This window comes from Oenanthe melanoleuca, chromosome 7 (genome assembly GCF_029582105.1).
Source record: "Oenanthe melanoleuca isolate GR-GAL-2019-014 chromosome 7, OMel1.0, whole genome shotgun sequence".
Lineage (NCBI taxonomy): Eukaryota > Metazoa > Chordata > Aves > Passeriformes > Muscicapidae > Oenanthe > Oenanthe melanoleuca.
In genome coordinates this window covers 16,502,486-16,526,263 of record NC_079341.1, presented here as the reverse complement: position 1 = coordinate 16,526,263, position 23,778 = coordinate 16,502,486, and the positions used below count along the sequence as shown (strand labels likewise).

Genomic DNA, 23,778 nt, shown 5'->3' with positions numbered 1-23,778 from the left:
GAGAGTTTCAGATTCCAAGATGTCATCAGGACTGTGGACTGGAAAAGCTGTACTTTTAAGGAATATATTTTTCTGCTTCAAAGTAGTAATGGTCTGTAATGGTTTAAAATGCAACCTGCAAACATAAACAGTGATATACTGGTAGGTGTTGCCTATGTGCCTCAGCTGAATGGCATTCTCTCTAAAACTGAAATAATCACACATGGATATCACCACACTGCTGCCATTTGATTTTTCAAATAAAACCAAATTTTTCCTCTACAGGACTGTAGAGCTCAGTACTACATGGCTGATGCTGTCAATGTTTGCCAAACTGCAAGTCAAATTGAACCAAAAGAGCACTGTAGTATAGTACCCTTTAATTACCAGCTGAGAATCATTCCTCAGGTAGGAGGCAAGGGGGAGAATTAGCAATCCTCCCTTCTCACCACCACCATATACCTCTTGTCCTCCACATCTTTCTGCTCATCAGCTGCCTAGCTGGTGCTACTACAAAGAGCAACCATCCTGTTCAGAATACCCAAAAAGGAACATTCCCAATTTATGCCACATTTGCAGCTTTGGAGTGCTACTTCAACTGCAGCTGCAATCTGCCCCCAAGCACCTACAGCCTTCCTCAGGGACCAAGGCAATTTGAGGGCAGCTGAAGTTCCAACCACTTTCAGAGCCTGCTGGTGAGGTGAGCTAATGAAACAGTGCCTGCTGCTCCCAGCAGAAACACCACTTACCTGGGGAAGAACCCTCACTTAACTCACCCTCACTCACTTCATACCACTGCTTTAAAATTGGCAGGGAAAAGGGGGGAGAGGAAGGAAAAAAGAAAGAAAAAAAATAGAAGGGCTGGGGAAAACATGGGAGCTCAGCTAACTATTACAATCTTGAAAGTTGGGACAGGGCTTAACTCTGAGCCATGGGGTGCATGGACTGCTCTAGAGGGACACTATCTGCTGAAACTCATTTTATCTTTTTAATTTCCAAAAGCAATTGTTGTAAGAATTATATTTTGGTAACACTGTACTCACCCTTTCAGAGTCCTTCTTGCCTGTGGAGATCTTTAAACCAGCAAAAGAGAAGACAAGATGGAAAAAACCCCATGAAAACAAAGTCAGAATCTGGATCAGAAAATTCATTACATATTCTAGGACTTAAAAGTCAGAACCACAGGAGATTAAGTTATCTGTAACCTCAGATTCAGTGGGAAGAAAAGCACCCTGCTAACCAAGTCCTGCAATGTGCTGAGCCAGTATCATAAACCTGGGGGCAGAGGCTGGACCTGTGTGTCTCAGACTGCTGCTGCCAACACACTCACACGTGCACTGCAGGTATCTCCCTTGCCAAGACATTCCAGGCTCTCAGCTCCACACATGGAGAGCTCTACACATGATGCCTTTTCTAATGCTTAAAAGAGACTGTTGTATTCAGCCATACCACTAAGCATGGCTAATCTGGGATACATTTGTGAGCACTCACACTTGTCTTGCTTCCACAGCAGCCAGGCATAGCACCCGTACCCATCTTCCAAACAAAGCTGCCCAGACAAATCAGGTTTATGTAGCTGGCAGGCTCAGCTGTTCCAGGGCATTACTCTGACACAGCTATCTTCACAGAACACCAAGACACATGTCTAACTGGACAGCAGATTGTGGAAACAATAAAATAACGCATTACCCTATCTGATTTCCATGACTTAAAGGATTTCCCAACTTGCCATGCTTGCTGATGCCCTCTTCACATTTAGGGATTTGTGTCAACTGAGCTACAAAACTGATCTGTTGTTGTGGAGAACAAGGAATGGATAGATCTGCAGAATGATGCAAGGCTACACTGACTTTTAGTTATGCTTACACAACTCCACAGTTCCACAGCTGCTAATACTTAGCAGATGACCTGCATAAGTGCTAGACAAAAAAAAAAAAAAAAAAAAAAAAAAAAAAAGAGAATCCTACTTCATCACTTAAAAAACAAGCTACCAAAATAAGAGTAATGATTTTTTTTTTATCTGACAGGATTTTCTTTTTCTCCTCTGAACAGAATTCAAAAAAATGCAGCATAACAAATTCAGCATACTTATAGCTGAAGATCTGAATGGTGCCTTGTTGTAGCATTTGGATTTGAAACACAGATGCAGTTAACTCATGGCTTAACTCTTTCCATGATACTCTCTAAAATGCTGATCTGTGTTCTTCTTAGCTTCCAGATTCGTAAAAGTTTTCAAGTGATTTTTCTTTTTCAAACAAAGAGATTCAAACTTGGATTCAGTGTACAGCTCTGTCTGCTATTTTCTGCTCTTAAAAAATTAATTGTTATGCAACTAACCGGGAATAACATCACTTTCTAAAAATTTCCTTTGCAGCTCTTGTTTTCATTTCACCAAATTCTTTTCCAGATCAAATTTTCTAGGTTTCTGAAAAAGTCAATGCACTACATTTTTCTTTAGTACTAGAACTCCCTATGACCATGACAGATAAGGCAAAAAAATATTAATAATAAAAAGGAATATGATATCTCTCAGCAGGTAAGTGTGGTCTCTGTTGCCAAGTGATCTGAAAACAGTCGAGTAGGGAAAGGAGTTTTATGTGTGAAGACAAAATCTTTTAGCTACCAAGGCACTAGTCTGGCAGCCAGGAGAATTATGATCCTCTCCCAGCACTATTACTGACCTGCTGCTATGAGACTTTGGGCAAAATTACCTCCTTATGCTATGCTTCTCTACATACTTCAATTTTTGAAGTCTTTATTCAGAATTCTCATGGCCATTTTCAGATATTTTAATATTACATTTATTCCCACTGGTTTTGGGGACAGACAAAGGCAGCCATGCTTCCCTCATAATGCAAAAACATGGCATACAGCCAGCTGAAGGGAACTGCTGGATCTCATCTAATTCAGAGCAGGGCTAACCTGGCTTCAAGCAGATTGCTCAGACCTTATCCAGTTTTTAGACCATCTCCAACAACAGATTCCACAATCCCTCTGGACAACCATCTTCAGTGGTTAGCCCCACTCACCACCAAGTACCTTACTGGAAATTTTCGTAGGAAGCAGAACATTGTGCCAAGGAACGCAATTTCTGTTTAGGGCTCACTTCTGGCCCTGTTAAATCAGGGCCCAGAAAAAAATAGAGAAGCCTGCTCCACACTGCCTGTTCCTCATGGCAAGAGGATTTCAGCACTCAAAACATTACAGAGAGGGAGGAAGAGGGAATCACCCCCTTTCCTGAACTTATGGTAAGAGAAACATGCAGAAGCTATTTTGGGCTCACTGAAGCTGCTAAGAGCATTTATTTTAACATCTGTAGTACTTTCCGTTAAAGAATATCCTGTAGTTTCTTCAGCAGGAGTTATGTGCTCAAGCTTAGCACAAACAGAAAGAGGGCTCTCATCAAAGCATGCACGGGCAGACAGGAGGGCCCTTCTCACAGGCTTCATCCCAAGAAAGAAACGGTGGGAGCTACATACATACACATGCTCAGGAGATAAAGATGAGGGGTGCCACATGAACACATTAAAACTTAAAAACTTCTGCTTCTACAGCATTAGCAGTTCAAGGAATTACAAAATGATACATTTTAACTCCAAAGTATACTTATGTGTAATTGGATCCAAATGAAGAACACTAATGAAGTTGTGGCTGAGTTAAGTGTTACAAAACAGACTCTCAAACTACTCCTTGTGCTTCCCGCTTATCTCCTTCCAGGAATTTAGAAAAACTTTCTATTCTGAACTCCTTTGATCTCTCCGTTTAGACGAAACCGCTCCCCTGCCACTTGCGCCCTCCAGCCTTAGAGACACTGTTGACTGATCTTTGTGAACTGTGCTGGAGAAAGCCCAAGGACAGCTGCAACTGCAGACTTGTGTGCCTGCAAGGATGAAGAGCAACTCCATACCTTTCAGGGTCTGGATGTTCATGGTTTTTGCCACTGAAAAAAATAACCTTTTTACTATTCAGATTTCACTCTCAGCTCAGCATCAGTGACAGTCCTCACAGAGGAGCACAACAGAGTACTAACATAATAAACAGTTTGTTACTTGCCCTTCCCCCTCTTCAGATACCCAGACATATGCATACATGTACCTGGTGCTTCATGAGAACACTATGCTATCATACTGCTCACCACAAGCACACAGATTACTTTAAATGAAGCTTCTACTAAAGCACAATTATAGACAATAGATAATTATTAAACTTACTTTTTAATAATGCCTTTTCTGGGCTATTTGCCAACTAACAGTTCAGCACTTTTTATTCAATAACAGGTTTCCACGTACCTCTTGGAAGTAAGGAGCTAAAGAAGCAGGTGTTAACTGTACACAGGACAGACAGCAGCCTTTGTGGCTACTTATAGTATCCACTTCTTCAGTATTACCAAAATCTCTTCTACCATTCCAGAATTTAATTACCTCCCCATGTACTGGGCCTCTACACCCCTACTCAAATACAGCTAGCACCATGGATTTTGAGACAAGACAGTGAACAGCCCCTTTTCATAACAGATCCCACAGACCAAATGTTAGAGTGCACCACATGAAGAAAATGAGAAAGTGTTGGAGTCAAGAATAAGAGAAAACAGTAGAAAGGATGCAAAAGTATTTAATTAGATTTGAATTTTGGTAACACTTCATAATTGTGAAGAAGCCATAATTAAGATATGTTTACCTTGGCAAAAGCATAAACTTTAAAGAAACCCGCTCCTCTTCATATGGTTTCTATACATAAGTCCATTAACCAGATGAAGATTCAAGGTATCTAAAAGCACAGAACATTCCTCAAAACTGCTACACAAAGATATTTTGCTAAATTGCACATGTACACCATCAACAATATATGTGCTCCAAAGGAAGCCTATGCCTTCCTGTCATGTCACAGTTGCCAGACAACACCAACATATGCTCTTCTCTCCCTACAAAGCAGATGGGTGTCTATACAAACAGGGAAGAAAACTAAATAGCTGTTAGAATTTTATGTAGTGTAGGTAATGGAGATAAACATTGCAGCATGCTCCTTCTCAAAGGGATTAGCATTGCTCGTGTTTCTCAGTAGCCTTTTCAGGGTCTGGAGGTCATCAGATGTAAAGGTCATTCCTGTTATCACAGGTGGGAAATTGCTCCTTTCATAGCCAATACCTTTGCTCAGATACACACTTTCAGTTCTGACTGTAGTACACAGGTAAAAGCAGTGAAACCCTGCTGGGGTAGGTAACTGGGTTTTCCATTAAAAATAAAAAAGGTTTAGTGGTCTTGTAGCAATCCCTGAAGACAGTACCTTACTACCTGATGCCATTCAGAGAGTAAACTAATCCTGGAGAAGGTTAAAAGTGTAATTTCAGAAGAAATAGCAATGCAGCAGCAGTAATTAGCACACAGCTAGAGAGCTTCAACTGCTTTAATTCCCAATTGTTGGGGTGAGGGATCTCAAAGCAGAATGCAGGGGAGAGTCAGCACAGGGTTGTGAGGGGACTTCTCTAGAGAAGGGAATAGCTGCACTCTCTTTTTCTCCTTACTCAGATTTCTGAGCTATTCAGCACAACTCCACAGATAACTGGGAGAGGCTGAAGCAGCTGCAGCACAGGCAGAGGAACAGGTGAGCAGCAATAAGACGAAAGAGAAGGGTGGGAGGTACAGGAGCAGAGGCAGGAATCCTAAACTGCCAAGGATAACACACAGACTAACCACAGCCTCCAGGCACAGCCCCTGTCCCAAAATGCTGCACTCCAGTCAAGGGCAGCCACAGGAACTGGCGTGCCTCTTGCTTCACATTCCTCGGAAACTTGCCCTAACCAACTATGGGAATAATCATTTCATGTACAACACGGAGAACTACACATTTGACAGGCAGATGCTAAGGGCAACGTCCTGCTCAGCTTGAGGTCAGAGGATGCTGAAGAGCCTAGAAGAGTGAGGCAGAAAGACACACATAATACGTGAGCAATAAAAAGCAGTGCTTTCTGGAGAAACAGTAACAGAGACTCGAGAGATACAATCTCATAATTTTAGGCTATTTGCCCTCGCTCTAGCTAAACAGATCTTTAAATAACGTAAAGAGCTTTTCCTCTCCATTTGTAGCTTTCCTCTCCTCCCCTTGCCCCTCCCCACCCTCCCATACTCTCTTCCTGAAAGTCCCTTTCTGCATCTGTCTCCCCCTCACGTGCTCTGGCTGGACAGAGGGCAGAAGTGCTCTGGAACAGCTGTATTTCCTCCTCATCTGCTCCTTCCCCTCACAGCAGAGGGGAAGGTACATGCCAGCTCAGCTTGCCTCGTGCTTCGCAGCACTTGGTAAACTCCACTGCCAGAGCAGCACTGCCATGGCTCCTGCCTGCACTGAGGGCAAGGCTCCCAGAGGACTTTGTCTTTTTTATGTGGCCTCCAGGGTCTCTGCACCGTCCTCCCAAATTGGGCTTGGAAGAGCTAGTGGACAGAAGAAACAGAGGGAAGGTTGACAGAGTTTAAAAGCGTGTGAATGAGAAGCGAAACACACTGCCCTTTCTCTGGAGATCAAAACTGAGAGCAGCTGGTTATTACAGCCCTGACACCGAGAGTGCACTTCAGGAGTAAAGGAGTAATTTAGAAGTAGCTCACGGCGGGCTCCTGAACACGCACACCTTGGTGCCAGACACAAGGGCTGTTATCACTTGGTTCTAGAGGCCACTCCAACAGGCTACAAGGTAGCTGAGGAACACCTCCTCTCTGAGAAGGCACATAGCCCTGCACTCCAGAAGGTGCTCATTAGAAAATGAAACACAGCCATCAGAGCAGCAGAGGCAAACAAAGTGCAAAACAAGTTAAAACTCGAAGATTGGTTACTTGAGGTTCACTAAGTTGACTCCTTGCAAAAAGCCCCCGGGAGCCAGCTCGAGAAGGCAGAGACCTGCTTTGCTGACTCCACCGTAAAGCCTAACTACACGGTCCACCTCGACATTGGCTGCAGATGGAAGCCCTTGAGGGAGGCTGCAACACGGACACCTGCGTGTGTGACCAACATAACGATGGGCGTGGGTGCCACGCGTGCAGGCGGCGGTGCGTGACACGGCCCCGGTGCGTGACACGGCCCCAGCGTGGCTGTGCCCACCCTGACAGCCAGGCAGGATTGCACAGCCGGGGCTGCACAGCCGGGCAAGGACGGCCCGGGCAGCGGCACGGCCCGAGCTGCGCCCACAGAGCAGGACCGCGGGCACGGACCCAACCCGGGGGAAGCGGGAACCAGAGGGGAAGCGGGGAGGGATCCCAGCCTGCCAGCACGGCTTCGGGAGGCAGGAGGAACGCGTCCAGCCCGAGACAGAGCAGTCTGGAAGAAAAGAGAGAAAGAGCAGACAGGCGCGAGGCGAGGCGAGGCTCCCGACCCTTGTACCCGCGGGGCCGGGGGAGAGGAGCCGCTGGAGCCCTGCCCGCCCCGGAGACCCCCGCCCCGCCGGGAGCCCCCTTACCGCGCTCCGTGACGGGAGGGCGCGGCGGGTCCCGCGGCGCTGCAGCCGCTGCGGCGGCCGGGACATGTTGGGCCGGGCGGCTATTTATAGCGGCAGGAAGCGGCGCGCCGCGGCTCTGGGGCGCCGCTCCCCCGCCGCCCGCGCCGCCGCACACGCCGCGGCCCCTCACAGCGCGGCCGGGCCGGGCAGGGCCGCCCCCGGGGCTGGTCCTTCCCCGGTGCCGCGGGGTGCTGGTGATGGCCGTGCCCCATCCTCCTGTGCCCAGCGGGAGTTCACACCGGAGTTACGGAGAGCCGCCTTACGCGGCTTGGGTGGCCCTGCCGAGGACACCCCGCTCCAAGGCTCCCCGGTTCCCCGGCCGTGCCTCACGGCAGGGCAGCGCTGCTCTCCGTGCCCACCCGCACTGCCCGGCCCGCTCCGCGCTCCCTTTGGCCGCACAGCTCCCAACACGCTTGTTTTCCCTATGGCTCCGATGGCAGCCAGCGGGGAAGGGGTAGTGGCGCCTGGGGAATAGCGAGGCACCAGCAGAGACACACACGGGAGAGCAGAAACGTAATTAAACAGTGGGAAAGAGGTGCTTGCTTTTTCCCTGTTAAGGTTTGCAGTATTCTGAGATGTGGGAAGGTCAATTACCCCTCTCTGCAGGATGCCCCAGAAAGTATTTGTGTTTCACACCTCAATTAACTCGTGCAGAGATTGCTTTGCCAGGCAAGCAATAGATTCCGTTCCCTTTCCCCCACAGCTTGACTAAGTTCTAGAAACAAAATTTCTGTTAATGTTTTTATGTCCAGTCCTGGTTTTGGATGGAAAAATGCCCAAGTATATGTAATGGAGTAGCTCGTGCAGATAGGAGCAAAGTTTGAAGTGCAAGAGCTGTGTCCTGAGTGTCTATTTCAGCCAACATTGATCTCACATGCTTTAGTCTCCCTAGGATTTCACATTTTGGAGGTGTTCAAGATGGTTTATGTTTACTCCATGTGTCGACATGGTCCAGCCCAGCAGCTATATAACCCTGTTATCTAAAATAAAAGTGTTAGGGACAGGTGTCCTGAAGAACTGAAATACACTCTGGATTCACTTGTAGCAACGTGTCCCAGCAAGGTCAAAGACGGAGTAAGCTGTGTGCTAAGTTACTTTCATGTTTCCACCAGGAGATGAGCAGTGCCTGAAGGCACAGCATTATGGTGAGACATGCTGTCATAAAAGCAATGGCATTACTGTGCTGTCTTCAGTGGAAGGCTGGAGACCTTGCCAGGCTTTTATGTAGGTCGTCTTGTCAGTTTCTGTGTCATTGTATACTTGAAGCATTACAAGACAAACACAAGAAGTGGCACAATTTTTTATGTATACCCTTTCCTAACCTGTGCACGCAATGTAGATTAGCTTGCAAGCAAAAGTTTCAGTGCTCACAAACAGTAAAACTGCAGGTACTCTGTGTTTACTGTCTCGACAGTCCCAAAGCTCTCTAAAGAGGGTCACAAATCCACATGAGGTTCCTAAGCACGGCAAACTGCATTTGGGTCATTGGTTAGCTGAAAAGTCACGTAGAGGCAAGCAGCTTCCTCTTGTCTACATGCTGGGGAAATACCATGTGATGTGTTTATTCCAGGCTCCATATGGGATAAAAGCAAACACTGATACAGATCTGCTCAGCTTTTAGAGGTTGGGAAAATGTGCTGCAATGGGAGATCTGTGCTGGAATGGCAGGGAATGGTTACAACCCTTGCTAGGAAAGAATTGTCCCTTCATGGGGAATCCACTGAGTGATCCATCATCACTGTGATGCAGTAGCCTACAAACTCCTTTGGACTTCTGCCTGCTGGTCATGCTGGGCTGTTGCACGGTAACAGGGGAAATTTTCGATATCCCACCTGCAGCCAGCAGGACTCAGCATGGCTCCCACAGTGAGCATGGAAATGCTCACCTACAGGTTGGCTCTTTTCCAGCTGTGTCAGTCTCTTAAACTTTATCAGGTACTGTATACTGAAGTACCATCATTTTAGAGAATCTTTTGCAAAGCAGTGCATGATTACATTTTCTGGTTTCGGGATTTGAATTCCAGAAAGAGTCTAGTGATCCAGAGCTTTGTTAGAAATCAGTGTCTGTGCAACCTTCAGGTGATAGAAGCTTAGAAGACTTTGTATCAGTTTCACAATTTTTAAGAAAATAGAGAGGTATTTTATAGCCAGCAGCACACCTAGGGGTCTGGAGGCCGTGCTAGAATTTATCTAGCACTAGTAAACATATGAAAATGTGAGGTCTTGTGGCTGGAGCCAAGGACAGGAACCTTTTAAAAGTGTCCAAAGTCAAAAGCATTTCTAATGTGCTAAACTATGAGTGACTTTAAAGGTGGCATCTTGCCTGTCACCATACCAGAAAACAAACCTTTCAGGGAGGTAATATATTCCCTTTCTCCACCAGAAGCACAATGTTTATGCACTTATGTGGGTCCTGTGTTACACATTCTCTCTCGCCCTGCTGTCCCTACCCGCTGTGGTTTGCCTCAGCTGTGGAAACAGGAACTGCTGAGTCAGCATGCTGATGAAACTCACACTGCTTTCACACTTCTCTGGGGGGACTGCCACAGCAAGGAGCTTGGCAGTAACTTATATCCTGGAGAAAGAAAAAAGAGAACTTAAACTGTCTTACGATTGCCTGAAACAATAATCTGATTTTTAAAAACTCTCAAGCTGAAGGAGGCTATGGGACCCAGGCACTGGTGGCAGATGAATGATCACACCTGGCATACACAAGCTCATAATCAACTGCTTGGAGTTCAGCGAGTATCATTTTTCTGTTCTCTCTCTTGATCAGCTCAACTGAATTTTACAAAGCCAAGATCCAACTGGCTGAAGAGACAGAATAAGGACACTGAGTTCAGCTCAGCTGTCTGGTGATGATGGAGAGAGCAGCCTGGTCTGATTACCGACTCATGCAGAGGTGAAACTGCTCCCTTGGAGCTGGTACAAGATAAGGGACTTTAAAAATTCAAATAACCCTCTCAGAAGAGTCAGGTCTCCTGAAGAGCAAAAGTGCCAAAGAGGAAAGAGATTTGGGAGTGACTGCATCTCTGAGAGCAACATATCCATAGCACAACTCTGTAACTGTAACTGTAGCTAAGGGCAGCTAAATATATAGGAAGGGGAAAGTTAACTGCCAAATGGCTTGAAAACTGGAAAGAGAATTAAACTGAAAAAGATGGAGACATTCTAGGAAGCTGTTCTATTAAAGACATAAATAGGGTGTTATCAACAAGTTCAAAGCGAGCAAAAGCAGCTTTAGTAGCAAGAGGATGGCAGTGAAAAGAGGGACAAGTTAACTTCTCCAGGTACTATCACTATAAAAGCAACACCTTCCTACTTGGATGCCCCTGGTCTGCCTTCATTTAAATGAGGTCTGCTTACTTCAGCACCATGGTGTTTGCATGTCATTATTTTTTATACTTATCAGAGAAATTTAACAATGAGTGTGGGATGCCTGTTTCTTGCTTTGCTTATCATGAGATTTGTTATCTGAAGCTCTGGGCTGAAATATGCCTGTCTAAGGCAATGAGGCAGCAGAGATGCATGTGTGGGTTGCAGAGTTTTACCCACGGTCATCTCCCTGGGGCTGCTGATTCAACCCACATAGGAGAGAGGACAGTTTAGTGTTAAGGTTGCAAGGGGGGGCCTACAGAGCTGTAAATGAGAAATCATTAGACTATACATACTTACACATTAACAGAGGATTATCTGTGGCTGTGACAGAACATTTACAACCTCCAAAGCTACTATTTTAGCAGGGGCTGGCATTAAAAGGACAGTAGCAGTTGAGAAGAGGCGGTCTGCAAGTAGGTAAGGGTATTCTGTCAGTAGATGGATACTGATAACAGGGGATCTTAGCAGTATGCAAGTGGTATACAAGGAAAGTATATCATAAAGGTGATCTAGGAAAAGAAAATCGAAGCTGGTACAGTCCAAGTATTCAAAGCAAAGCAAAAAAAACAAACAAACCAAAAACCAAAAAACATGCTCTTATTTGATACTTGGAGAGTTTGGAGAGTCAGAGTACAATGCCTGGAATCTACAGCCTAAGAAGGGAATTTGTTAGCATTTATTTTTGCCTGCTGTCACATCTTTTGAGACACAACTAGCTCATCAGGAGTCAAAGTGACAGAAAGGCAGAAGATTTGCTGTGCCTGTAAGACAGGTGAAACCATCACAAATAAAGATTTTTGAATAAATAGTTTCAAACCTTTTTCTGAGGAAGTGGAAGGAAAGCACTGGTACCTAGCTGCCTATAAGGAGAGCTGGAGAAGCAGGCAGGCACACACATGCACAGACTCTGGCACACAAAGAGGGGGAGTTTGGAGGCCAAGACTCAGATCTGCCTTGGGGAAGCTGAACAAAGATACCGTGGATGCTTACCATGAATCTTGTTACTGATGTTTATTTTTAATGCTAAGATTGAACCACATGCTGCTCTAAGAGGATTGTTCTGTCAATTTTAGTCCCAATCACAAGCTCTCAAATTAAGTTCCAGACACCATTACACTGCAGCTTAGCTCATCTTGAGCAAGGAGCTGCTGACTCTCCCCAAGGGCTGGGAGCTGGAACTCCCACTGGAGATAAACCCAGCTGCAGTGAACGTTCCCTGTTGTCACCCAGCAATACATCTTTTCCTTTGCTTACAGGGTTAATGATCATCCAGGGAGGCAAAGATTACCAAGCTTTAAGCCATAAGAGGGGAGCAGAGTGCTACAAGTGATCGATTACCCCAGACAAACTGTTTGCTTAGGGCTGCAGCTCACCACAGCATTGTCCAGCAAACACTGCACAATGCTGGCAGTGTTGCTCAAGTGCCTCATTTTCCCTACAGTGTTTCAAATGCCTGTCCTCTGCAGGCGTGACACACTTCTGCAGAGCATTAACATAAAATGAATTATTTTACTAAACTCACAGCAAATTGTTTACAGCTGTTAGCAAAGCAGGGCTCTTGGCTTGGACAGCCAGCTGGAAAAGATGAGTAACTTGTCGCAGTTGCCCCACCTCTACTCTTATTTATTTTTGAGAAGAGGCAGCACTGCTGCTGTTGCCACACCGCGTTATTGAAAGGCAGAGAGGCTTCTTGCAGAGGTCGAATCTGGAGTAAACAAAGCGCGGCGGTGTTGGCAGAGGCAGCACTGCTTTGCTTTAGCCACCAGAGAGAGCTGCTGCCCAACTTTTGAGCAGGAGGAGCGGCGCTGTCGCCGGGACACGCACGGCGGGACGGCCGGGCTCCGTGACTCCCTGGCTGTGAGCCGTGGGGCTGACTAGCGCTCAGGTCTGTTTCAGCAGGGCAGGGGACAGTGGTCAGCAATCAGAGAGAACTGTGTTTAAATAAACACCCCCAAGTTTGAAGGTGCCCCACATTAGTCATCACTCCAAATGCAGAGTGGAAACCAGCCTTCCAAGACCAGAGTAGGCTGAATATGGAGATTATCCTAGGAATAGGTTGGACCTTCTCACAGTAAAGAACAAGTCTCTCCTCTCTGCTGCAGCAAGAGCTTCTATGGGTAGAGTCAGTCAGTTCAGATTTGGGCATGAAAATCAAGTACTTAAGCATGGAGATATTTCTGATGGTTATATCTAGTGCTATCAGAGGAGTGACCCTGCTAATACAGAAGCCACAGAGCTGATACTAAAACCCATTTGAATTCTAAAGCTGGATACAGATTTACAGCTCAGCTAAAGCTTATTACACTGCTATTGACTTCATTGGAATAGTCAGACAGTCTTATTAATATATTACCATTTTTAACAAAGGGTAAAATTGATCAAAATCTGTCTAACAGCCATTCAAGTTTATTAGTAATGCAAGTGTTTCTTTTTGGCAATTAAATGCTACTGAGCAGCAGTTCAGAAGTGCTAAGTATGCCTTACATTTTATCATCCCTGCCCCTTCCCAGCAGTCACTGATTCCTGTCAGTGAAACTTTCAGAGGCTGGCCAGATTTTGATGGTTATGATGCTTTCAGATGTTCAGGGTAGCCAATAGTTTCCATCTGACTTTCATCCTTGCTGATTTAATTCAATAAGGCGACCAGCAAATACAGCTAATGTTCCTATAAAGCAAACTAGCATAAATATACCAAGGAGGAGATGATCAAGCACCATTGCAACGAACTTCCATTCTTCTGCAGCCTGGGAAAGAAACAAAGGAGATGGTAAAATCTCTGCAGAGCCCTGTTTGTTACAGCATTCCTGTAATTTACTGTCTTGAACAAGGGGAAGGCTCTTCCATAAGTGCCATTATTGCTATGCAAAAATGCTCATTTTCTTCTCAAAAGCAGGTCAGTGGTTAAGAAAGCCGAGGCAACCTAGAAATACACATTTCAATGCTGAACTAACCAGAAATCCTGGCAATTTGCTGAATTTAATTTTAAGAAATGTTGAAAAGCTTAATTGTTTGGCCAATTGTTGCTTCTGAAAGAGAGTTTAAAATCTTGAAAGCAAAACACTTAGTTTGACCCAACAGACTTTTGTTTTCACATTGCTTTCTTTTTTTCTCTTGGGATATCTAGGCAATTCCTGTTAATTTAACCCTAATTCCTGCTTTTCATACACTCTAATATCTTGTAAAACCTTCTTGGTAGCTCCATTAGTAATTTTTTCCAGTTGTGTGACACCATGAACCACTTGCTCTGTACCTTTTCCCTGGATGCTTTTGGTGGGAGCCCAGCACAGCAAGAGCATGCAGAGTGCAAGGCACCAAGTCCAGCAGGGCTCACTATTTCCACCCTGTAACTCCACCTTAAGGAGTGACATGTGCTGGCCTAAAGCACCTTCTGCTTGTGCCTTGGTTCTCCCAAAAGCAGGAGAGGCTGCTGTAATTTATCTAGAGGACACTGATAATTAATATGTTTTGAGGTGGTTCAGAAGTGAATGCACTGAAGTGACAGCCTTCAGAAGCCACAACCTCCAGTGAATTCAGGGAACTTGACTTTTGAAACTGCCTGGAAGTGATATATCAAGAGTGCCCAGATGACACAAACAGCTGGGCTCCACTTCCGAACGGGACATTTGCTGGTAACCTGAAGACCCTCCTTGCAAGCCAAGGAGGAAGTGAAGCCCAGGGATGTTGAAGCCATGCCAGCCCTGCTGAAGACAACAATTTGTCTGCAGAGAGGCAAAGGAGTCACGGGGAACATGAGACTACAGCCAGAGCCATTTCACATGCTCCAGGAATTTGGTCACAGGAACAAACACCGTGGTGTAAATCCTGTCTGTGGAAAGGAAGCACCTCCTTTTCAAGACTATGGGTCAAATTATTTTCTCAGAGAACCCCCCTGTCTTCAGATTAGCCTGCAGCTCATCAGGAGATGTCTATGACCAGTAAGGAAGGTAAAATACCAGGACTGGATTAACCCTGCAAAAGCTGTGTGAGCTGTGAAAGCTGAAATAAAGGAGGGGTTAATTGTACTGAATGTGCTAGAAGGCAGAGCTAGGTTTTCCTAGGGAACACTGCCATGTGTGACTCTATATGCTTTTATCCTTCTTTTGGCTTGCGATGTGGAAAAAGTCAGTAATCACAGTAGATCATGACATACTTAATTTGGAGGGACTACTTGTCGTATTCAGGAATAAAACAAAACTTTATCAAAATTGGAAATACCATTTGTAAGTTACACTTAACACTTCTCAGATAACACTACTAGTCTTTTGGAGTTTGGCTTGCTTCCTGGGTTTTAAAAAGCAATAGGATCTTGCTTACCACAGGGGCAAGATGCCTGAGTGGGAAACAAAAGAAATGTGTTTTGGAACTTGCTTAGAGTTCTTGAAACTGGTTTCCTACTCACAGACACTCCATCTCTGTGGCTTCACATATTGCATAAGAAAACTTTAGTACTGACACTTTTCCCTTTTCTATTAATTTGGGAAGCCACTATTCAATTAACATCTGTGACAACTATTTGTTGCTCCTTGTTGACTCCATTAAGGGGAGAAGACTGTCCACTTCTAGAGCCAAACCAGGGCTTGGAGTGTTTTTGTAAGGCAGGGATATTTTGCCAAAAAAGTAAGATGTAGCAACTTGAAAGCTAGAAATGAATCATGCACAAAAAAATGTCTTACGTTACTGGCTTCTTGGTCCGATTTCATCGTCTCTGCAATGTATTTGATTCCCTCTATAGCATTTTTCACATCTGGGTTTTTGGTAAGCGGGGAGTAGAAGTTGACAGGCACAGAACCTGACTTCCCAGAAATGTCAGAAATATCAATATCTTCTGCAAAAATACTTTTGTCTTGTTTGTCTCTTGATGGTCGTTTCATTGTAGAGAAAAACATGACGTTTGGGATCGTGTCAATAAAGATCTGAAAACAAAGGGAGAAGATGGCAGTCTGTGCTCTGTGGGGCGGTTACAGCTGCAGCTGTGTGCTGAACAAAGACAAGCCTCTCCCTCCCAGATCGCTTCCCGTGCTGGGTCTGCTGCAGATCCCCTCTCTGGCTGTGTCACAGCCCACGCCTTAGCTACCCTGGGGCTTCTGTCAGCCTCGTGTCCGGGCACAGGACTCACCCACAGGCCTGCACCACGTTTTGTCAAAGCCATTTCCCCAACACGTTTTGTCAAAGCCATTTCCCTGCCATACACCTGGCACCCACACATGAAGTGGGAAACAATCCTCAGCTGACAGAGCTCCAGCCATCTCATCTGCCTACAAATCTGACTTGAGGAATGGTCTCCAAAGAAACTCTTTTGGCTACTTAGGTTTGATTTCACTATTATGAATGTTTGCTATACAGGCATATAAGGCTTACAGCAAATTCCTTTGGAGTGACAGAGACTTGCTGCCAGAGCAATGTTAAGCACATGCAGCGTTTCCTGTTGAAATTTCCCTTCTGCAAGGATTGTTTGTGCTGCAGAGGGAGTCCAATATAAGCTGTAAACTTAAAAGTATAATTAGAAATACACAGAAAAACCTCCTTTCATGTCATGGTTTAGTACAAACCCAGGCAGGCTTCAAAACAGCAAGGATTACTGAATAAATCAGATGATCTTTGATACTGTCTCACTGGCAAAGAACTTGTAATGACACACAACCAATTTTTTCTCCATCTTATGATTACCATCTAGACTCCTGTACAAGGATCTCCCAAGGGCTACAAAGAAACTGTATACTGGAAAAGTACAGAGACTATCTTCTAGCTTTTGCTAAATCATTTTTTGCAAAATGGGATGCTGAACTCAGGTATTCCCAGTAGCCTTTGTGCTCTGCACTCATGCAGGCTGGTGGCAGCAGTGCCTTGCAGTCAGATGGAGAATTAGACCAGCATATGTAATTCAAGTCCAGATGGATATTTTCTTTTCCCTGTTCCTTACCTTTAGCTGCCCATGTTTTGTCTCATCTGTTCCCTGCAAGACTCTACCCCAGTGGACAATTCTGTTACTTAAAGGAGCACTTTAACAATCTTGCTGATTTCATGCATAGCTGAGTAGCAAACACTGGCTCTTGTGCCTAGAGACCTTTACCATGATGCATTCCCTTCCCCAATCCTTTTTGACTTTTATGAGAAAACCTGCCAACAAAATATGGATCGTTCAGTGGCAGGGCGCAGAGCTCACCTTCCTGACCCAGTGGGGCATGGTGTGAGTGCTGGGGGAGCGGTGGTGCGTGTTGATGACGATGACGGTGATGATGATGGAGGCGATGACGAACACCATGGTGAACAGCATGTACTTGCCAATCAGAGGCACTGCGCTGGAGGTGGAGGGAATCAGCTCCACGATGACCAGCAGGAACACAGTCAAAGACAGCAGGACAGAGATGCTGAGAGTCATTTTCTCACCTGTCGTAAAAAAGTCCCCCAAAATCATTGCTGCTCCCATCATTCAGCACAGAGAGCATTTATTTGAGAAGCAGGATGTGGGTGAGAGCTGTTCTCACAAGCACCTGTGTGCATGTGCAGTGCTATCATCTCTGCTAGCTTCCAAAGCTTCCAGTAGGCTGGGCAAACCTAGAGCCTAGCAGCATCAGCTCCAGCACTGAGGTAGGAATTACCAGGAATGGGCTGAGGTGTGGGTGGTGGATATTTTCACTTGTTAGGAGCATTTTGTGGGCTCTGCATTTTGAACAATGCATGTGTATGCACCTGATTATTGCTCCACAGCCTCCTGAGAGTTTGCTTCCCTTACTCTGTCTCTGGGTTGAGAGAGCAGACTAAAATCACATCTGACATCAGGTCACTTGCTATGCAAGATCTCCTTTCCATGGAGGGTGTCCAAAATGAATTACAAAACATTATTCACACATTTTTTTATCCAGTTCAACTTTGTAGGAAGCTTTCCACTCAAAAAAATGCATCAAATATTTCATAATGAAGGGGCTTACACTAAAATTAAGTGGTATGAAAAGCTGACAAAAGGCAAAAAGAATGAAGCAGAGGAAATGGTTGCAGGGAGCACGAGTGGCTCAGTAGAGACAAAGGAGACCAGAACAGGTCAGGATTACTCTGTGTTGCACGAGGTGATGTGTGTGTGAGCAGGTAACGAGCTCCCTGCTCTGACACGATGCAGAAGGACCTCTATCACCCCTGGGTGCTCATTTACTGCAGGACAAACTAACACACTGACTACTGTGGCTAAACATAAAAACTACCCAGTTAAATCTTTAGTTTGCAGAAGCTAACTGGATAGTCAGCAATTTCTGTGGGAAAGCACCCCAGTTTATTTATATCAACAGCTTCAGTTTTCATCACTTATCCTTTCTTTGCAGGATATTTAAAGCCATTACTTTCAGTGGAAATGTCCAGTTTTAGTATGCACTGGCCTTCAAATTGGTTTATAATTTCAAATACTGGGAATTTCTCAGGAACTTCTTAGAAGAGCAATTTCTATGGAAACAGAATGCCTAAATTTACATACCTGAATCTGTGGGTAGGTAAAAAACTAACCCAGTTAGAAAGGAGAAGAGCAGGCAGGGGATGATGACGTTGACAATGAAGTAGAGAGGCAGGCGTTGCATGAGGAAGTGGTAGGTGATGTCCAGGTAGGGGGTGTCAGGGCAGCAAGCATAGTACACCCAGTGCTTCCAGCCACGGTAATCCTTCATCACCCACTCCCCACTCTCCATGAAGTTACTCAGGTCTGGACGATCACTCTCCTGGCAGCAAAGCACCCAAACAGATTCTTAATACCAGGTATTCTGAACCAAATCAAAACTTGGCAGGTTTGGCTCAGGAACAGGATTCCAAAAAACTCATGCACTTTGTGGGGTTTTTTTTTGTGAGTAAACAGCTCTCATCTATGTTATTTTTCCTTAGAATATCAGGCTCTACACAGCATTCAACTAAATATTTTACAGAAGTAGTAAGAAATAGTAGACTGAAAAAATATTGCATATAGCAGACATACCTGGGGGGACAGAAAAAAAAAATCTTTGGCAATGGAAAGTCATGAGCAGAGAAAATGTACCCCTCTCAAAAAAAAAACCCCAAACCCAAGAGAAGAAACAGAAGCAGAGAAGGCAGCACCATAAAAAGTGGTGAAAAGCTGCCAGAGAACAGACAGGAGGCTGTTAGGGCACAAGGATAAATACGTAAGCAGAATTTCAGAGCCAAACCAGGAAATCTTATGCTAGATCTACAAATGAGAATTTTCTGTTTTACAGCTAGGCTTATTTTTCCAGTCAAAACTAGGTCATTTTCCATTCTAAAGCTGAGATTTCTCTGAAAAACACATACAGGTCTTTGCTGCTTTTCCCAGTTAGAAACTTGCTTACCGGGTTAATAACAACCACTGTACCATCGTAGGTCCAAGTTCCCAACTTCATACTGCAGTTCTGCTGGTCAAACGGGAAGTGTGTGACAATAATTTCACAGTAACTCTTAAAAATAGCTGGTGGTGTCCAGGTGATCCGACCTGTGTGCTCCAGAAGGACTTTGGTGTATTTTACAATGGCAAAATCCCCGTCTGCGCTGCAGAAGGAACGAGGACATTAAAGCAATAGGGGCAGCATGATCAACACAGTCACAAAGGGATTCTCTGGCTGAGGGTCAAACGACTCCCCAGTGCCTGCTCCTGGAGAAGCTTCCTCTGAGGAATTGTCCCTGCTGGAGCAGATGTCATGGGAAAAGTGTCCCACCAGAGTGGTGCCACGAGGCACAGCTCCTTCTCCCTCCCTCCCTCGGCAGCTGGCACTCCTCCCTTACTTGTTGTAAAGAACAAGGTCTGGCCGCCAGATATCATCTGAGGGGATGCGGATTTTTTTTACGCCACCGTAGTCATCTGGATTCCATTTGAGGTTGACGTCTGTCCATTGCTAAAGAGGGAAGATTTCAGCCCCTGGGAGCCTCTCCCAGCACTGGGGTTAGTTTGAGTACTTCCCAGAAACAGCTCCTCCCTTGCTCTGTGACATGCAGGTAAGCATAAACACATGGGAGTGGGACCCCCAGTTCATTATTTACATGAACTTAAATTTTGGTTTAAGAAGCTTGTAAAAAAAAGCCCAAAACCCCCAAAAGAAAATAATACAAAGATAAACATATCAGAAGTCAGCTGTTTGAAACACAAACCCAAATGCTTAAGACTCTTAACATCTAAAATACTTTATTATCAAGATCTCAGTAAGAAGAAATGCTCTGCTGTCTGACCCACCTATCTTTGCCCCTGAAAGTATGATAGTGTAGACTGACTATGTCCAGTGCATTTACTTGAATTAAATTAAATAGTTAAGAATATTTAGAGTTACCTGTTTCAGGCGTACATTGGTTGTCACAATCTGATTTACTTCATCCTTAAAAAAAAAAAAAAAAAAAAAGGAAAAAAAAGAAGAAAGAAGGCAGTATCAGCAAGCATCAGGATTAAAGGATGAAAACAGTTTCCTTAGAAAGCCAGCGCGGTTTGGCCGGCGCTACCCAGGAGGCACAGCCAGCACGGCCCTTGGTACCGTACCACGCTGATGAGCTGGATGAGCTGCAGCCCCACGGTGACCACCACGGCCTCCCGGTGATCCTCCACCGGCCGCACCACCTTGTTGTAGCTGCTGAACAAATCCTCCACCAGGCGGGTCTCGTCCTCGTAGCACAGCGCCAGCCCGGCTGCAGAACGGCAGGAGGCGCTGTCAGAGGGCAGGGAGCCACAGCAGCCAGCCTGGGCTGCATGGGGAACTGCCAGGAGAGCTGCTGGTGAGCAGCACCGAGCCCTCCGGTGACAGGGGCCCCCAGCCAGGAGGTGAACAAATCCAGGATTGGCAGGATCCTGAACAGACTGAGCGCTAGGAGTCTCCCAGCCTGAAACTGAGCTAACACGCAGAACTCATGGGCAGCTAAACACAGAAGAGATCCAGACTCAGGGATTCCTGATGTCCCCTTTTCCACCTTCAATTGCACAGACCTTCCTGTGACAGGAACAGGAAAGGAGAGGGCCAAGCACACCAGTCATTGGAAGGCATCACCACCCAGGCTCCCTGAACCCACAACCTGAGTGGAACAGGAGCTCCCCTCTGTGCAGGTGGTGGGAGAAGGAAACCACTCCCTGTGTGGGGTAGGTCCATGGACAGCTCTGCCCAGCATGACCTGGCCATGCTGTGCCTGAGAGCCTTGAAAGAAAGATTTCACCAGTGAGAATGGCTCCAGTGGAGCCTTCAGAGTGCCTGTGCAGGGCACTGCTCTGCCAAGAAGGAAGGGCACTGGAATACAGAGGGGGCTGCTCCCAGAGAGCCTGGGGCAGAAGGAGCAGGCACACCACGTCCTCAGACTGTAGCTGCTTCTGTCACAGGGGAGGAAAGCAAATGGAAGGGGTGCTTGGGGTGTTTTTGTATGTCTCCCCTCTTAAAGGCAGTGAGAGGGAGCAGAACAGTTCAGCCTCACTGCAAGCGTTTTTGGCAGATTACACCCCTGTCTCCCCCTCTCTGTTGAATCCTGGGCCACAGAAGTCAACAAGAATTTTGCTGCTGACTCCAACCTAAGCTAGGATTTCTGCTGGTTTCCTATTGACTTTTCATCAACTCCTTTTATATAACTGAGATTGCCAAGGATTCTGCCTTGGCCTTGTCCTGCCATGAGATTATATTAAAATACTTGGATGCCAATGAGAAAAGCTGTCTGTTGCAGATAGGCACTGTTTGCCTCCCCTGCCAGGAGGGTGAACCAGAGTAGGCAGAAGACATCTTTCAATTTTAAAGTTATGATTACAGCATCACATCTAATTGAAGCTCTGTGCTTTATTAATCCAATTAAAATCCTTTCACATTTGCTCCCTTCTGATGTGGCTTGGGAATTTAGCATGCTGCTTGAATTTTCTGAAAAGCTTTAAGGATCACAAAATATTTATTCTTTTAAGGGACTGTTTATAAAGAATTATCTCAGTACAACACAGGCAGCTGCCAATCAATTCTACCTCCTTGTCAGTCACCCCACAACTCAATGAAACTTCTTGTAATGATTTTTCACATTCCATGCCATGCTTACTAGGTCCTTTCACATATTTTGAAACACATGTAGCACTAGGGCTAACAGGAGCATGAAAAGAAAGATTGCAGAGAGAAAAACAATTAAACACAAAGTTCTTGGTTCAAAATATCTGTTGCCTGAAATTACAAATATCTGAGCTGCTACTAATGCACTCCAAAGCTTTTCCCTTTAAAAGGTTTGGAGCAGTCATAAAACCTCACCAGTAGGAGAGGCTGCTCTTGGAACACACACTTGCTCATGCTGTAGGTGCAGAGCCCTGGTCCCACACGCTCTGGAAGGAGACAACCCCCCCTTCAAGGCAATACTGGAACACCTTTACCTGTGGAGATGAGGAGGAGGAGGATGCAGTGGACCTTCATCATGCTCCTGCTGCAGTCACACAGAGGGAGGCACGCACAAAGCACCTCTGAGGTCTCTTCAGAGGGGGCTGTGCTTCCCCTCCTGGGTGCTGCCAAAATACACCCACAGGGTATTGATTTACAGCACCTGTTCTGGGAATGACAGCTGAGGGCCACTGCACCACCGGGCTGGAAATGGGAGCACAGTGGTTCACCCAACAAATATCTTCTGCAGTTTACAGAGGGCCATTTTTTCCCCTAAGTATCAATGTGATTTGTGACTTCCTAAACAAATACACACACAAATAAACTAAGAAAGAATTATCTGTAAGTAAGTGAGTCGCTCAATTGGTGAGATATCAGAAACTTTTTGTGAGCAGAGAAACTTGCCAGGTTTAATGTTTTGCTTCTCTGAGACAAAACAGAGCACAGACACTTATTAATGGATTCACTTGTTGTCCCCATGCAAAAAAGTAGAGGGCACTGAGGTAACCTTAGAGTTATCAGGCTTAACCAAGACTCCTCTTTGCAGAGTGTGTCTGCAGTGGAGTTTGGTGCCACAGGAGTGTGTGCTTGCACAGGCTTATCTGTGTTCAGAAAAAATAGTCTGCTAAATAATTTCATATTATTGAATAATTTCATACACACAACTTCTCCTGAGAAGTCTGTCACAGAAGTCCCATAGTCACAAGTCTCAGGATTTTGGGGTGGTGTCCTGGGGATATATTCCTATTGCTAATGGTGTTGCATTTTTCTCAGGCAACATTTTCTCCTATGTGGAGATAGGACATGGCACTGTGTGACCTGCCTCAACCATTCTTACACAGTGCTCCAAATTCCCTTCTCCAGAAAACATTGCCCACAAAAACCTTGCTTAGCTTTGCCTCTGGGTGACACCAGATGCATTTTCTATTTCTGCTGGATAACCTTTGTGCTGTCTGCCAGCTGACTCGATGTTTCATGCTGCATGCCTTTGTTATTATTTTAATTATTTGTTTTAATCACTCTCCCTCCCCCACCTCCCTCCACCAAGCATTCAGCCTCTGCACTCAGGTTTATCCTCCAGTAAAACCTCCCCCTGCACATAGCTCTGGCCTCGTTCCTGCCCTATTTGTGGCCAGCAGCTCCCATTGTTGCAGTGATCTTATTTCACAGCCCCGTCTGCCTGCTTGCAGCCTTTATCCCAGGCCAGGCAGCTGCCCTGGAGATACAATTGCGTGGAGGCATTGTGGGAATGCTGACCATGGCCCTCGGGATGCTCCCGGGGTGTCAGAGCATTCCTGCCACCCCAGCAGGGCTGCCAGGTTGGCTGCGAGACAAGGAGCGCGTTCCCTGTCTGGAGGTGACAGCTCCCGGCTCACAGGGGTGTCTGTCCCTCCTGGCAGGGTGCAGAGTGTGGGGTCCCACAAAGCCTGCAGCCCCAGCCAGGGCATTTCTCTGCAGCTGAGCCCCAGCCTGGCAGCCAGCCCCCCTCCCTGGCTGGGATCAGCGCTCTGTTGGAAGGGGAAGGAGCAGGTATTTGGAGAAGGCCTTTGGGGAGCAGCAGCCTGGCTGCAAGAAATGTTCCCTGGCAGAGGCACAAAGCCTTTTACCT

General features: G+C 45.8%; 2 protein-coding genes across 2 annotated transcripts; both read right to left on the bottom strand.

Moving 5' to 3' along the window:
* Window positions 1-4,571: 4,571 nt before the first annotated feature.
* On the bottom strand, window positions 4,572-7,549 carry LOC130255566 (sterile alpha motif domain-containing protein 1-like). Its single transcript, XM_056496444.1, has 2 exons — window positions 7,421-7,549; window positions 4,572-7,281 (listed from the first exon to the last, which is right to left on the bottom strand). The coding sequence occupies exons 1-2, from the start codon at window positions 7,484-7,486 to the stop codon at window positions 6,895-6,897; spliced, it is 453 nt and encodes a 150-aa protein (XP_056352419.1). The 5' UTR covers window positions 7,487-7,549; the 3' UTR covers window positions 4,572-6,894.
* A 4,349-nt stretch (window positions 7,550-11,898) lies between these two features.
* CHRNA1 (cholinergic receptor nicotinic alpha 1 subunit) lies at window positions 11,899-22,249 on the bottom strand. The gene is made up of 9 exons (XM_056496347.1): window positions 22,166-22,249; window positions 20,327-20,472; window positions 20,124-20,168; window positions 19,585-19,694; window positions 19,155-19,350; window positions 18,299-18,536; window positions 17,000-17,223; window positions 15,510-15,749; window positions 11,899-13,580 (listed from the first exon to the last, which is right to left on the bottom strand). Exons 1-9 carry the CDS (start codon window positions 22,206-22,208, stop codon window positions 13,449-13,451), a joined length of 1,374 nt encoding a protein of 457 aa, XP_056352322.1. The 5' UTR covers window positions 22,209-22,249; the 3' UTR covers window positions 11,899-13,448.
* Between the last annotated feature and the right edge of the window lie 1,529 nt (window positions 22,250-23,778).